Raw genomic sequence first — 18,050 nt, forward strand, 5'->3', positions numbered from 1 at the left:
ATGTCATACTGTACATACATTCCGACCATGTCATACTGTACATACATTCCGACCATGTCATACTGTACATACATTCCGACCATGTCATACTGTACATACATTCCGACCATGTCATACTGTAAATACATTCCGACCATGTCATACTGTACATACATTCCGACCATGTCATACTGTACATACATTCCGACCATGTCATACTGTACATACATTCCGACCATGTCATACTGTACATATATTACGACCATGTCATACTGTACATACATTCCGACCATGTCATACTGTACATACATTCCGACCATGTCATACTGTACATACATACGACCATGTCATACTGTACATACATTCCGACCATGTCATACTGTACATACATTCCGACCATGTCATACTGTACATACATTCCGACCATGTCATACTGTACATACATTCCGACCATGTCATACTGTACATACATTCCGACCATGTCATACTGTACATACATTCCGACCATGTCATACTGTACATACATTCCGACCATGTCATACTGTACATACATTCCGACCATGTCATACTGTACATACATTCCGACCATGTCATACTGTACATACATTCCGACCATGTCATACTGTACATACATTCCGACCATGTCATACTGTACATACATTCCGACCATGTCATACTGTACATACATTCCGACCATGTCATACTGTACATACATTCCGACCATGTCATACTGTACATACATTCCGACCATGTCATACTGTACATACATTCCGACCATGTCATACTGTACATACATTCCGACCATGTCATACTGTACATACATTCCGACCATGTCATACTGTACATATATTCCGACCATGTCATACTGTACATACATTCCGACCATGTCATACTGTACATACATTCCGACCATGTCATACTGTACATACATTCCGACCATGTCATACTGTACATATATTCCGACCATGTCATACTGTACATATATTCCGACCATGTCATACTGTACATACATTCCGACCATGTCATACTGTACATACATTCCGACCATGTCATACTGTACATACATTCCGACCATGTCATACTGTACATACATTCCGACCATGTCATACTGTACATACATTCCGACCATGTCATACTGTACATACATTCCGACTATGTCATACTGTACATACATTCCGACCATGTCATACTGTACATACATTCCGACCATGTCATACTGTACATACATTCCGACCATGTCATACTGTAATACATTCCGACCATGTCATACTGTACATACATTCCGACCATGTCATACTGTCATACATTCCGACATGTCATACTGAATACATTCCGACCATGTCATACTGTACATACATTCCGACATGTCATACTGTACATACATTCCGACCATGTCATACTGTACATATATTACCGACCATGTCATACTGTAAATACATTCCGACCATGTCATACTGTACATACATTCCGACCATGTCATACTGTACATACATTCCGACCATGTCATACTGTAAATACATTCCGACCATGTCATACTGTACACATACATTCCGACCATGTCATACTGTACATACATTCCGACCATGTCATACTGTACATACATTCCGACCATGTCATACTGTACATACATTCCGACCATGTCATACTGTACATACATTCCGACCATGTCATACTGTAAATACATTCCGACCATGTCATACTGTACATACATTCCGACCATGTCATACTGTACATACATTCCGACATGTCATACTGTACATACATTCCGACCATGTCATACTGTACATACATTCCGACCATGTCATACTGTACATACATTCCGACCATGTCATACTGTACATACATTCCGACATGTCATACTGTACATACATTCCGACCATGTCATACTGTACATACATTCCGACATGTCATACTGTACATACATTCCGACCATGTCATACTGTACATACATTCCGACCATGTCATACTGTACATACATTCCGACATGTCATACTGTACATACATTCCGACATGTCATACTGTACATACATTCCGACAATTCATACTGTACATACATTCCGACCATGTCATACTGTACATACATTCCGACCATGTCATACTGTACATACATTCCGACCATGTCATACTGTACATACATTCCGACCATGTCATACTGTACATATATTACGACCATGTCATACTGTACATATATTACGACCATGTCATACTGTACATATATTCCGACCATGTCATACTGTACATACATTCCGACCATGTCATACTGTACATACATTCCGACCATGTCATACTGTACATACATTCCGACATGTCATACTGTACATACATTCCGACCATGTCATACTGTACATACATTCCGACCATGTCATACTGTACATACATTCCGACCATGTCATACTGTACATACATTCCGACCATGTCATACTGTACATATATTCCGACCATGTCATACTGTACTTACATTCCGACCATGTCATACTGTACATATATTCCGACCATGTCATACTGTACATACATTCCGACATGTCATACTGTACATATATTACGACCATGTCATACTGTACATACATTCCGACATGTCATACTGTACATACATTCCGACCATGTCATACTGTACATACATTCCGACATGTCATACTGTACATACATTCCGACCATGTCATACTGTACATACATTCCGACCATGTCATACTGTAAATACATTCCGACCATGTCATACTGTACATACATTCCGACCATGTCATACTGTACATACATTCCGACCATGTCATACTGTACATACATTCCGACATGTCATACTGTACATACATTCCGACCATGTCATACTGTACATACATTCCGACCATGTCATACTGTACATACATTCCGACCATGTCATACTGTACATACATTCCGACCATGTCATACTGTACATACATTCCGACCATGTCATACTGTACATACATTCCGACCATGTCATACTGTACATACATTCCGACCATGTCATACTGTAAATACATTCCGACCATGTCATACTGTACATACATTCCGACCATGTCATACTGTACATACATTCCGACCATGTCATACTGTACATATATTCCGACCATGTCATACTGTACATATATTCCGACCATGTCATACTGTACATACATTCCGACATGTCATACTGTACATACATTCCGACCATGTCATACTGTACATACATTCCGACCATGTCATACTGTACATACATTCCGACCATGTCATACTGTACATATATTCCGACCATGTCATACTGTACATACATTCCGACCATGTCATACTGTACATACATTCCGACCATGTCATACTGTACATACATTCCGACATGTCATACTGTACATACATTCCGACCATGTCATACTGTACATATATTCCGACCATGTCATACTGTACATACATTCCGACCATGTCATACTGTACATACATTCCGACCATGTCATACTGTACATACATTCCGACCATGTCATACTGTACATACATTCCGACCATGTCATACTGTACATACATTCCGACCATGTCATACTGTACATACATTCCGACCATGTCATACTGTACATACATTCCGACCATGTCATACTGTACATACATTCCGACCATGTCATACTGTACATACATTCCGACCATGTCATACTGTACATACATTCCGACCATGTCATACTGTACATACATTCCGACCATGTCATACTGTACATACATTCCGACCATGTCATACTGTACATACATTCCGACCATGTCATACTGTACATACATTCCGACCATGTCATACTGTACATACATTCCGACCATGTCATACTGTACATACATTCCGACCATGTCATACTGTACATACATTCCGACATGTCATACTGTACATACATTCCGACCATGTCATACTGTACATACATTCCGACCATGTCATACTGTACATACATTCCGACCATGTCATACTGTACATACATTCCGACCATGTCATACTGTACATACATTCCGACTATGTCATACTGTACATACATTCCGACCATGTCATACTGTACATACATTACCGACCATGTCATACTGTACATACATTCCGACCATGTCATACTGTACATACATTCCGACATGTCATACTGTACATACATTCCGACCATGTCATACTGTACATACATTCCGACCATGTCATACTGTACATACATTCCGACCATGTCATACTGTACATACATTCCGACCATGTCATACTGTACATACATTCCGACCATGTCATACTGTACATACATTCCGACCATGTCATACTGTACATACATTCCGACCATGTCATACTGTACATACATTCCGACCATGTCATACTGTACATACATTCCGACATGTCATACTGTACATACATTCCGACCATGTCATACTGTACATACATTCCGACATGTCATACTGTACATACATTCCGACCATGTCATACTGTACATACATTCCGACCATGTCATACTGTACATACATTCCGACCATGTCATACTGTACATACATTCCGACATGTCATACTGTACATACATTCCGACCATGTCATACTGTACATACATTCCGACATGTCATACTGTACGTACATTCCGACATGTCATACTGTACATACATTCCGACCATGTCATACTGTACATACATTCCGACCATGTCATACTGTACATACATTCCGACCATGTCATACTGTACATACATTCCGACATGTCATACTGTACATATATTACGACCATGTCATACTGTAAATACATTCCGACTATGTCATACTGTACATACATTCCGACCATGTCATACTGTACATACATTCCGACCATGTCATACTGTACATATATTACGACCATGTCATACTGTAAATACATTCCGACCATGTCATACTGTACATATACGACCGACATGTCATACATACTGTACATACATTCCGACCATGTCATACTGTAAATACATTCCGACATGTCATACTGTAAATACATTCCGACCATGTCATACTGTACATACATTCCGACCATGTCATACTGTACATACATTCCGACCATGTCATACTGTACATACATTCCGACCATGTCATACTGTACATACATTCCGACATGTCATACTGTACATACATTCCGACATGTCATACTGTACATACATTCCGACCATGTCATACTGTACATACATTCCGACCATGTCATACTGTACATATATTCCGACATGTCATACTGTAAATACATTCCGACCATGTCATACTGTACATACATTCCGACCATGTCATACTGTACATATATTACGACCATGTCATACTGTACATACATTCCGACCATGTCATACTGTACATACATTCCGACCATGTCATACTGTACATACATTCCGACCATGTCATACTGTACATACATTCCGACCATGTCATACTGTACATACATTCCGACCATGTCATACTGTACATACATTCCGACATGTCATACTGTACATACATTCCGACCATGTCATACTGTACATACATTCCGACCATGTCATACTGTACATACATTCCGACCATGTCATACTGTACATACATTCCGACCATGTCATACTGTACATACATTCCGACATGTCATACTGTACGTACATTCCGACATGTCATACTGTACATACATTCCGACCATGTCATACTGTACATACATTCCGACCATGTCATACTGTACATACATTCCGACCATGTCATACTGTACATACATTCCGACCATGTCATACTGTACATACATTCCGACCATGTCATACTGTACATACATTCCGACCATGTCATACTGTACATACATTCCGACCATGTCATACTGTACATACATTCCGACATGTCATACTGTACATACATTCCGACATGTCATACTGTACATACATTCCGACCATGTCATACTGTAAATACATTCCGACCATGTCATACTGTACATATATTACGACCATGTCATACTGTAAATACATTCCGACATGTCATACTGTAAATACATTCCGACCATGTCATACTGTACATATATTACGACCATGTCATACTGTACATACATTCCGACCATGTCATACTGTACATACATTCCGACATGTCATACTGTACATACATTCCGACATGTCATACTGTACATACATTCCGACCATGTCATACTGTACATACATTCCGACATGTCATACTGTACATACATTCCGACATGTCATACTGTACATACATTCCGACCATGTCATACTGTACATACATTCCGACCATGTCATACTGTACATATATTCCGACCATGTCATACTGTACATACATTCCGACCATGTCATACTGTACATACATTCCGACCATGTCATACTGTACATATATTACGACCATGTCATACTGTACATACATTCCGACATGTCATACTGTACATACATTCCGACATGTCATACTGTACATATATTACGACCATGTCATACTGTACATACATTCCGACATGTCATACTGTACATACATTCCGACATGTCATACTGTACATACATTCCGACCATGTCATACTGTACATACATTCCGACCATGTCATACTGTACATACATTCCGACCATGTCATACTGTACATACATTCCGACATGTCATACTGTACATACATTCCGACCATGTCATACTGTACATACATTCCGACATGTCATACTGTACATACATTCCGACCATGTCATACTGTACATATATTACGACCATGTCATACTGTAAATACATTCCGACATGTCATACTGTACATACATTCCGACCATGTCATACTGTACATACATTCCGACCATGTCATACTGTACATACATTCCGACCATGTCATACTGTACATACATTCCGACCATGTCATACTGTACATACATTCCGACCATGTCATACTGTACATACATTCCGACCATGTCATACTGTACATACATTCCGACATGTCATACTGTACATACGACATTCATACGACGACATGTCATACTGTACATACATTCCGACCATGTCATACTGTACATACATTCAAGAGAAGTGCATGTGCTTACCTTTTGTCTTGTCTCCCATAGCTAGCTAGCTTCTGTTGTTTTTTGACCACATACATGTATGTAAATATATGTGCTGCATGTGCACATTCTGCGGTGGCTAAAAACTAGTTTTCTTTCAGCATGGCAGATCCTAACCTGAATATTAACCAAAATTTTATTTATTCAAATATTCACCTATAAAAAGTCAGACAATCTATGAATTCTATATGTTTCTGATGTTTAGTAACATGAGTAGAATTTAGCCCATACTTTTTCCCTACATAATTTATTTCTGTAGTTCCCAGTTCTTTGTTTCAATTTTCAGCATGTACCAGTATGTATAATCCCTCCCCCTCCCAACATTATATTGCTGTAGTTTGTGTGCCTCTACCCGTAAAGCTTTTGTATCACAAATTATTTTTTTACCTTAGCAAACATACAAACTTCATTTAAAATCAGTGAATTGTTTATTGAAGAAATAAGTTTTTAGGTGTTTTTTTTATTTATGCTCCTACTTGTTTTTGATTGTTTTTGTTCTCTAATTATATCATGTTATAATTTGAATGTTTTATTCAGGAGTATAGAGGTGAGGAACCTCCCCCAACATCAAGTAAACAGACGTGGAAACAGAGGAAGGAAACCAAGTCTGAAGAGGATAACCAATGCTGTGGCTCATTTCGGGGATGGCTACGGAAAAAAGAGAAAGATTTCTTTGACCCTGATCCTGATGATTTGGGTATGTTGTAATGTTTGTACTGTAGTTTGTAAGTCATGCTCTGTATTTCAATTGTTTATCATTGTTTACATTGATTCTGAAATATATATACAGTAAAACCTAAAATACAGTACATTGAAATTAACATATATGTAAGTTTTGTAGACTTTTACAAGTTGCTTATCCAAGGTGTGACCTTGACATTGATACCTTATTATCTGTAGTTGACCTTGTAGCCCGAGATACTCTGGCCTTGACACCAGACTTAGACATTATGACAGATAGATGTCTGGTTTAGGGCCAGAGCTCAGTAGTACTCGAAAACCTGGAATAAGCCGACGTTTGGTATCGGGCCAGGTACTCTCCGATTCAGACTACTCACAAAATATTACCACCGAGAATCGCCACTTACCTTGGTCTTTTAAACAAAGGAATAATTTATCTACTCATAGCCATCCATTTCATCACGCATGCACGTTCTATTGTGTCAACACAGTAGTTTCTTTTCCGCAACTTTAAATTTCCCTCGTTGTCGTCGCCATTTTCTTGTAGTATGCAAATCATCTTTAATCTCGACGGATTGCTATATTTGGGTAGATGTGATATTCATTTGTTGTATAGACTAAAGTTTGTGGTGCTTCTCGGTGATCAGTCTGAATCGGAGAGTACCTGGCCCGATACCAAACGGTGTCGGCTTATTCCAGGTTTTCGAGTACTACTGCGCTCTGGCCCTAAACCAGACATCTATCTGTCATAATGTCTAAGTCTGGTGTCAGGGCCAGAGTATTTCGGGCTATTGACCTTGATGAACAATATTTGCTGACACGACCTTGATGTCATATGATATTGATCTTAATCAGTATAATATTGGCCTTTACATTTCAGATTGTGTTCACCTTGACACTTAATGGTTTAAATAAAGAAAGAAAATAAGTAAATCTTTAAAATGTAGCATACAATGTACATGACCTTGGCATTATTCATCATTGCCCTTAACAAAGTGTTAATTATAAATATTGATCATAGCACACTGAATAGTTTCTAAAAGTCAGTAAAATCATATTTTTTTACTATATAATTTTCAGAGGACTTTGAAAGTACACCTTTCATTATGGACCGTTACCATATCTACAAGGGCCATGAAGACCCGAACACATTCTTCAGGCCTTCTATTAGGTCTCTACTGGTAGGTAACGTTTATTAAAAAATCATATTATTCCACTCATATGTCTATATGTAAGCTATATTAAGAAATGAATGTAGTTTCTTATCTGACATAGAATTATATAGACACTCAGGAAACCTTTTCTCTGTTTCAGGTAGAACATATTTTGATCAACTTAGATATTCGGCAAGACTTAGAGGCCATGGATTTTCAATTAAAAGATGAGAAAGGACGTGAGTAAATTCAAGAGAAGCCGTTAGATATCAAGGTGGTGTAATGATAGCTTTATAATTGTGTATATTTTAATACATGGTTGATGGGGAAAGGGTTGGATGGGGGAGCGGGATTGGGGGTTGGATTTGGGTCGGGGGATAGGATGCAGGGTCGGGGGATAGGATTGGGGATTGGATGTGAGTGCAGGGTCGGAGGATAGGGATTGGGGGTTGGATATGAGTGCAGGGTCGGAGGATAGGGATTGGGGGTTGGATGCGAGTGCTGGGTCGGAGGATAGGGATTGGGGGTTGGATGGGGGTGCAGGGATTAGGGATAGGGATTGAGGGTTGGATGCGAGTGCAGAGTCGGGGGATAGGGATTGGGGGTTGGATGTGAGTGCAGGATCGTGGGATAGGGATTGGGGGTTGGATGTGAGTGCAGGATCGGAGGATAGGGATTGGGGGTTGGATGTGAGTGCAGGGTCGGAGGATAGGGATTGGGGGTTGGATGGGGGTGCAGGGATTAGGGATAGGGATTGGGGGTTGGATGTGGGTGCAGGATCGGGGGATAGGGATTGGGGGTTGGATGGGGGAGCAGGGTCAGGGAATAGGGATTGGAGGGTTGGATGTGAGTGCAGGATCGGAGGATAGGGATTGGGGGTTGGATGGGGGTGCAGGGTCGTGGGATAGGAATTGGGGGTTGGATGGGGGTGCAGGGATTAGGGTCTAGGGATTGGGGGTTGGATGTGAGTGCAGAGTCGGAGGATAGGAATTGGGGGTTGGATGGGGGTGCAGGGTCGTGGGATAGGAATTGGGGGGTTGGATGGGGGAGCAGGGATTAGGGATAGAGATTGGGGGTTGGATGTGAGTGCAGAGTCGGGGGATAGGAATTGGGGGTTGGATGTGAGTGCATCGGGATCGGAGGATAGTTGGATTGGGGGGGTTGGATGGGGGTGATGCAGGGTCGTGGGATAGGGATTGGGGGTTGGATGGGGGTGCAGGGTCGGGGGATAGGGATTGGGGGTTGGATGGGGGAGCAGGGTCAGGGAATAGGGATTGGAGGGTTGGATGTGAGTGCAGGATCGGAGGATAGGGATTGGGGGTTGGATGTGAGTGCAGGATCGGAGGATAGGGATTGGGGGTTGGATGTGAGTGCAGGATCGGAGGATAGGGATTGGGGGTTGGATGTGAGTGCAGGATCGAAGGATAGGGATTGGGGGTTGGATGTGAGTGCAGGATCGGAGGATAGGGATTGGGGGTTGGATGGGGGAGCAGGGTCAGGGAATAGGGATTGGGAGGTTGGATTGGGGTGCAGGGTCGGGGGATAGGGATTGGGGGTTGGATGTGAGTGCAGGATTAGGGATAGGGATTGGGGGTTGGATGTGAGTGCAGGGTCGGAGGATAGGGATTGGGGGTTGGATGCGAGTGCAGGATCGGAGGATAGGGATTGGGGGGTTGGATGGGGGTGCAGGGTCGTGGGATAGGTATTGGGGGTTGGATGGGGGTGCAGGGTCGGGGGATAGGGATTGGGGGTTGGATTGGGGAGCAGGGTCAGGGAATAGGGATTGGAGGGTTGGATGTGAGTGCAGGATCGGAGGATAGGGATTGGGGGTTGGATGTGAGTGCAGGATCGGAGGATAGGGATTGGGGGTTGGATGTGAGTGCAGGATCGGAGGATAGGGATTGGGGGTTGGATGTGAGTGCAGGATCGGAGGATAGGGATTGGGGGTTGGATGTGAGTGCAGGATCGGAGGATAGGGATTGGGGGTTGGATGGGGGAGCAGGGTCAGGGAATAGGGATTGGAGGGTTGGATGTGAGTGCAGGATCAGAGGATAGGGATTGGGGGTTGGATGTGAGTGCAGGATCGGAGGATAGGGATTGGGGGTTGGATGTGAGTGCAGGGTCGGAGGATAGGGATTGGGGGTTGGATGTGAGTGCAGGATCGGAGGATAGGGATTGGGGGTTGGATGTGAGTGCAGGATCGGAGGATAGGGATTGGGGGTTGGATGGGGGAGCAGGGTCAGGGAATAGGGATTGGGGGTTGGATGTGAGTGCAGAGTCGGGGGATAGGGATTGGGGGTTGGATGGGGGTGCAGGGATTAGGGATAGGGATTGGGGGTTGGATGCGAGTGCAGAGTCGGGGGATAGGGATTGGAGGGTTGGATGTGAGTGCAGGATCGGAGGATAGGGATTGGGGGTTGGATGTGAGTGCAGAGTCGGGGGATAGGAATTGGGGGTTGGATGGGGGTGCAGGGTCGTGGGATAGGAATTGGGGGTTGGATGTGAGTGCAGGATCGGAGGATAGGGATTGGGGGTTGGATGTGAGTGCAGGATCGGAGGATAGGGATTGGGGGTTGGATGGGGGTGCAGGGTCGGGGGATAGGGATTGGGGGTTGGATGTGAGTGCAGGATCAGAGGATAGGGATTGGGGGTTGGATGTGAGTGCAGGATCGGAGGATAGGGATTGGGGGTTGGATGTGAGTGCAGGATCGGAGGATAGGGATTGGGGGTTGGATGTGAGTGCAGGGTCGGAGGATAGGGATTGGGGGTTGGATGTGAGTGCAGGATCGGAGGATAGGGATTGGGGGTTGGATGTGAGTGCAGGGTCGGAGGATAGGGATTGGGGGTTGAATGTGAGTGCAGGATCGGAGGATAGGGATTGGGGGGGGTTGGGGTGCAGGGGGCAGGGTCGTGGGATAGGGATTGGGGGATTGGATGGGGGTGCAGGGTCGGGGGATAGGGATTGGGGGTTGGATGGGGGAGCAGGGTCAGGGAATAGGGATTGGAGGGTTGGATGTGAGTGCAGGATCGGAGGATAGGGATTGGGGGTTGGATGTGAGTGCAGGATCGGAGGATAGGGATTGGGGGTTGGATGTGAGTGCAGGATCGGAGGATAGGGATTGGGGGTTGGATGTGAGTGCAGGGTCGGAGGATAGGGATTGGGGGTTGGATGTGAGTGCAGGATCGGAGGATAGGGATTGGGGGTTGGATGGGGGAGCAGGGTCAGGGAATAGGGATTGGAGGGTTGGATGTGAGTGCAGGATTGGAGGATAGGGATTGGGGGTTGGATGTGAGTGCAGGATCGGAGGATAGGGATTGGGGGTTAGATGTGAGTGCAGGGTCTGAGGATAGGGATTGGGGGTTGGATGCGAGTGCAGGATCGGAGGATAGGGATTGGGGGTTGGATGTGAGTGCAGGATCGGAGGATAGGGATTGGGGGTTGGATGGGGGAGCAGGGTCGGAGGATAGGGATTGGGGGTTGGATGTGAGTGCAGGGATTAGGGATAGGGATTGGGGGTTGGATGGGGGTGCAGGGATTAGGGATAGGGATTGGGGGTTGGATGCGAGTGCAGAGTCGGGGGATAGGGATTGGAGGGTTGGATGTGAGTGCAGGATCGGAGGATAGGGATTGGGGGTTGGATGTGAGTGCAGAGTCGGGGGATAGGAATTGGGGGTTGGATGGGGGTGCAGGGTCGTGGGATAGGAATTGGGGGTTGGATGTGAGTGCAGGATCGGAGGATAGGGATTGGGGGTTGGATGTGAGTGCAGGGTCGGAGGATAGGGATTAGGGGTTGGATGGGGGTGCAGGGTCGGGGGATAGGGATTGGGGGTTGGATGTGAGTGCAGGATCAGAGGATAGGGATTGGGGGTTGGATGTGAGTGCAGGATCGGAGGATAGGGATTGGGGGTTGGATGTGAGTGCAGGGTCGAAGGATAGGGATTGGGGGTTGAATGTGAGTGCCCTATCGGAGGATAGGGATTGGGGGTTGGATGTGAGTGCAGGATTGGAGGATAGGGATTGGAGGTTGGATGGGGGTGCAGGGATTAGGGATAGGGATTGGGGGTTGGATGGGGGTGCAGGGTCGGGGGATAGGGATTGGGGGTTGGATGGGGGTACAGGGATTAGGGATAGGGATTGGGGGTTGGATTGGGGTGCAAGGATTAGGGATAGGGATTGGGGGTTGGATGGGGGTGCAGGGTCGGGGGATAGGGATTGGGGGTTGGATGGAGGTGCAGGGATTAGGGATAGGGATTGGGGGTTGGATGTGAGTGCAGAGTCGGGGGATAGGGATTGGGGGTTGGATTGGAGTGCAGGGATTAGGGATAGGGATTGGGGGTTGGATGGGGGTGCAGGGATTAGGGATAGGGATGGGGGGGTTGGATGTGAGTGCAGGGTCGGGGGATAGGGATTGAGGGTTGAATGGGGATGCAGGATCGGGGGATAGGGATTAGGGGTTGGATTGGGGTGCAGGGTCGGCGGTTGAATGGGGGTGCAGGTGTTAGGGATAGGGATTGGGGGTTGGATGGGGGTGCAGGGATTGGGGGTAGGGATTGGGGGTTGGATTGGGGTGCAGGGTCAGGGAATAGGGATTGGGGGGTTGGATGGGGGTGCAGGGTCAGGGAATAGGGATTGGGAGGTTGGATGGGGGTGCAGGGTCAGGGAATAGGGATTGGGGGTTGAATGGGGATGCAGGATCGGGGGATAGGGATTAGGGGTTGGATTGGGGTGCAGGGTCGGCGGTTGAATGGGGGTGCAGGTGTTAAGGATAGGGATTGGGGGTTGGATGGGGGTGCAGGGATTGGGGGTAGGGATTGGGGATTGGATTGGGGTGCAGGGTCAGGGAATAGGGATTGGGGGGTTGGATGGGGGTGCAGGGTCGGGGGATAGGGATTGGGGGTTGAATGGGGGTGCAGGGTCGTGGGATAGGGATTGGGGGTTGAATGGGGATGCAGGATCGGGGGATAGGGATTAGGGGTTGGATTGGGGTGCAGGGTCGGCGGTTGAATGGGGGTGCAGATGTTAGGGATAGGGATTGGGGTTGGATGGGGGTGCAGGGATTGGGGATAGGGATTGGGGGTTGGATTGGGCTGAGGGTCAGGGAATAGGGATTGCGGGGTTGGATGGGGGTGCAGGGTCGGGAAATAGGAATTGGGAGGTTGGATGGGGGTGCAGGGTCAGGGAATAGGGATTGAGGGGTTGGATGGGGGTGCAGGGTCGGGGGATAGGGATTGGGGGTTGGATGGGGGTGCAGGATCGTGGGATATGGATTGGGGGTTGGATGGGGGTGCTGGGTCGGGGGATAGGGATTGGAGGGTTGGATGTGAGTGCAGGATCGGAGGATAGGGATTGGGGGTTGGATGTGAGTGCAGAGTCGGGGGATAGGAATTGGGGGTTGGATGGGGGTGCAGGGTCGTGGGATAGGAATTGGGGGTTGGATGTGAGTGCAGGATCGGAGGATAGGGATTGGGGGTTGGATGTGAGTGCAGGGTCGGAGGATAGGGATTAGGGGTTGGATGGGGGTGCAGGGTCGGGGGATAGGGATTGGGGGTTGGATGTGAGTGCAGGATCAGAGGATAGGGATTGGGGGTTGGATGTGAGTGCAGGATCGGAGGATAGGGATTGGGGGTTGGATGTGAGTGCAGGGTCGAAGGATAGGGATTGGGGGTTGAATGTGAGTGCCCTATCGGAGGATAGGGATTGGGGGTTGGATGTGAGTGCAGGATTGGAGGATAGAGATTGGAGGTTGGATGGGGGTGCAGGGATTAGGGATAGGGATTGGGGGTTGGATGGGGGTGCAGGGTCGGGGGATAGGGATTGGGGGTTGGATGGGGGTACAGGGATTAGGGATAGGGATTGGGGGTTGTTGGATTGGGGTGCAATGATTAGGGATAGGGATTGGGGGTTGGATGGGGGTGCAGGGTCGGGGGATAGGGATTGGGGGTTGGATGGAGGTGCAGGGATTAGGGATAGGGATTGGGGGTTGGATGTGAGTGCAGGGTCGGGGGATAGGGATTGGGGGTTGGATTGGGGTGCAGGGATTAGGGATAGGGATTGGGGGTTGGATGGGGGTGCAGGGATTAGGGATAGGGATGGGGGGGTTGGATGTGAGTGCAGGGTCGGGGGATAGGGATTGAGGGTTGAATGGGGATGCAGGATCGGGGGGATAGGGATTAGGGGTTGGATTGGGGTGCAGGGTCGGCGGTTGAATGGGGGTGCAGGTGTTAGGGATAGGGATTGGGGGTTGGATGGGGGTGCAGGGATTGGGGGTAGGGATTGGGGGTTGGATTGGGGTGCAGGGTCAGGGAATAGGGATTGGGGGGTTGGATGGGGGTGCAGGGTCAGGGTCAGGGAATAGGGATTGGGAGGTTGGATGGGGGTGCAGGGTCAGGGAATAGGGATTGGGGGTTGAATGGGGATGCAGGATCGGGGGTAGGGATAGGGGTTAGGGGGGTTGGATGGGGTGCAGGGTCGGCGGTTGAATGGGGGTGCAGGTGTTAAGGATAGGGATTGGGGGTTGGATGGGGGTGCAGGGATTGGGGGTAGGGATTGGGGATTGGATTGGGGTGCAGGGTCAGGGAATAGGGATTGGGGGGTTGGATGGGGGTGCAGGGTCGGGGGATAGGGATTGGGGGTTGGATGGGGGTGCAGGGTCGTGGGATAGGGATTGGGGGTTGAATGGGGATGCAGGATCGGGGGATAGGGATTTGGGGTTGAATTGGGGTGCAGGGTCGGCGGTTGAATGGGGGTGCAGGTGTTAGGGATAGGGATTGGGGGTTGGATTGGGGTGCAGGGATTGGGGATAGGGATTGGGGGTTGGATTGGGCTGAGGGTCAGGGAATAGGGATTGGGGGGTTGGATGGGGGTGCAGGGTCGGGGAATAGGAATTGGGAGGTTGGATGGGGGTGCAGGGTCAGGGAATAGGGATTGGGGGTTGGATGGGGGTGCTGGGTCGTGGGATAGGGATTGGGGGTTGGATGGGGGTGCAGGGATCGTGGGATAGGGATTGGGGGTTGGATGGGGGTGCTGGGTCGTGGGATAGGGATTGGGGGTTGGATGTGAGTGCAGGATCGTGGGATAGGGATTGGGGGTTGGATGGGGGTGCAGGTGTTGGGAGAGTAGCAGAAGAGGTAATAAATGAAGGGGAAGGACAAGGTTTTATTGTGGTATTCTTTTGTTTGATAAATCTATAATTGTGTGTTCATGTAAACTGGCGGCATCTCAATTTAGATGAGGAAATATCAAATATAAATGGGAGCTCTAGATGAATAAGGCTGAATCAGATAGTGGACATTCTCCCATTGCACACCTGCGTTTTGATGGGCATGTTGATTATTAATTCTACATGACCTCATAATGCCTTACACTACTGTTATCATCATGATAACAGTTCAGATTATCATGTAGAAAAAATCACTGGTGTTATCACATATCAATATGAGACTTAGATCATATATTCAAGATTGATTTCCCTTCGGGATAAGATTGTATTGAAGATCAGTGATAAGTAATCTTTTCTTACATGTAGTATTGATGGGAAACAAAGGAATCTTAGTCATGATACTTAATACAGAAATGATATGGATATAAGATTTCTGTTTTTTTTTAATTCCTGGATACTATAGCTACAAGACAGTGCTGTGTGTGTTTTGATGATGATGATGACGATGATGAAGACGATGAAGAAGAAAAGAAATTACAAAAGATAGGTAAATATTTTGTGATGCCAAAACCCTGTATCAGCTAATATTCTGTATACCAAAACAATTGAAGACGAATGCTTCTTATTCGAAAATGTTCATAATTCACAAAGGATATGACTTATAAGGGAATTTGAAAGTGTTGACTCAATGTTTTGATGTTATTGTTGCCCTACCAGACAACATGTATTATTAACATTGTAAACTTACCTGATCATTACTTTCATAATTAACTTACCTGGTCATTGCTTTCATAATCAACTTACTGGATCATTGCTTTCATAATTAACTTACCTGGTCATTGCTTTCATAATCAACTTACCAGATCATTGCTTTCATAATTAACTTACCTGATCATTGCTTTCATAATTAACTTACCTGATCATTGCTTTCATAATTAACTTACCTGATCATTGCTTTCATAATTAACTTACCTGATCATTGCTTTCATAATTAACCTACCTGATCATTGCTTTCATAATTAACTTACCTGATCATTGCTTTCATAATTAACTTACCTGATCATTGCTTTCATAATTAACTTACCTGACCATTGTTTTCAGCTTTACCTTACCTGCGGATGAAGGAAGTGTACACTGACTCTTTAATCCTCCATGATGTATCAAAATGCTCCACTAAATATGAGGAAGCTGAAAACAGGCTGAAAAAGGAACATAAAGAAGAACTAAAAAAGAATTTCATCTTTGACGATGACCCGAGAGAAGATTTAGATAAACGATGGACATCACTGTATAAATACCAGCCTCTCATGAAAATACGTAACTACTTCGGGGAGAAGATTGCCTTCTACTTTGCTTGGTCTGGTCTACTGATTACCTCCCTTTGGATGCCGACATTATTGGGGTTTGCCATATTCTTGTATGGTCTCTACCTCAGGTGAGTGGAAGCCTCATTACTCAGTTGACTTCCTACCTGGTGTGTGTCTGTGTGATGAATGTGTCAGGTACAATGTAAACCAATTAATTTTCATGGAGACTAAATTCCCCAATTTGGAGTCGTATGGTTCCACTTTACCTGCATTAACGACACATTTGTGATGATTAATTGTCATGAGTTCTTATCTCTCGCGAAATGCGCAAAACTTAATATCACACACAAATAAAAAGGGATATACATGTTCAAAGAATAACTTAAGAGGTCTACTGGTAATAAGTATGCTATGTTTTCCCCTCCTTCTTATACTAACACTGAAACGCTACCATACTTTACCTGACACTTAGCTCAATTCTACATACTCTATTTCTAATTGATCCATTGATGCTTTAATGATAGTTTCATGTTTCTTCTTCAGTATCACAGGCAAGAGTACAACCTCACCTAAATATGGTACAGAGGTCACGACCCTGGCTCCAAACACCACAGCCGCTCCAGAGGAGTAAGTACAACAGATTAGATCCAATAGGTTCCCAGGGTACTTATGATTAAAAGAAAAACAATAGAGTGCTTAATAGGCTAAACTTTCAAAATTATTGCACAAATGAAAGTATTCCATTTATCAATTGGGGAAAGAAATTAAATTGAGAAACCTACAGAGTTGTTTTGTAATTTAAATTTAGT

General features: G+C 45.7%; 1 protein-coding gene across 8 annotated transcripts in view; it reads left to right on the forward strand.

The window, feature by feature from the left end:
• LOC138327503 (anoctamin-7-like) overlaps window positions 1-18,050 on the forward strand; it is a 62,879-nt gene that overhangs the window by 19,324 nt on the left and 25,505 nt on the right. For all 8 annotated transcript variants that reach the window (XM_069273646.1, XM_069273643.1, XM_069273645.1 and 5 more), the window contains 6 exons: window positions 7,477-7,636; window positions 8,701-8,801; window positions 8,935-9,013; window positions 16,398-16,481; window positions 17,036-17,369; window positions 17,785-17,868. In XM_069273646.1, the coding sequence (XP_069129747.1) occupies window positions 7,477-7,636; window positions 8,701-8,801; window positions 8,935-9,013; window positions 16,398-16,481; window positions 17,036-17,369; window positions 17,785-17,868 (842 nt within the window). The remainder of the gene's footprint in view (window positions 1-7,476; window positions 7,637-8,700; window positions 8,802-8,934; window positions 9,014-16,397; window positions 16,482-17,035; window positions 17,370-17,784; window positions 17,869-18,050) is intronic.

The sequence above is a fragment of the Argopecten irradians genome, chromosome 7, assembly GCF_041381155.1.
Source record: "Argopecten irradians isolate NY chromosome 7, Ai_NY, whole genome shotgun sequence".
Lineage (NCBI taxonomy): Eukaryota > Metazoa > Mollusca > Bivalvia > Pectinida > Pectinidae > Argopecten > Argopecten irradians.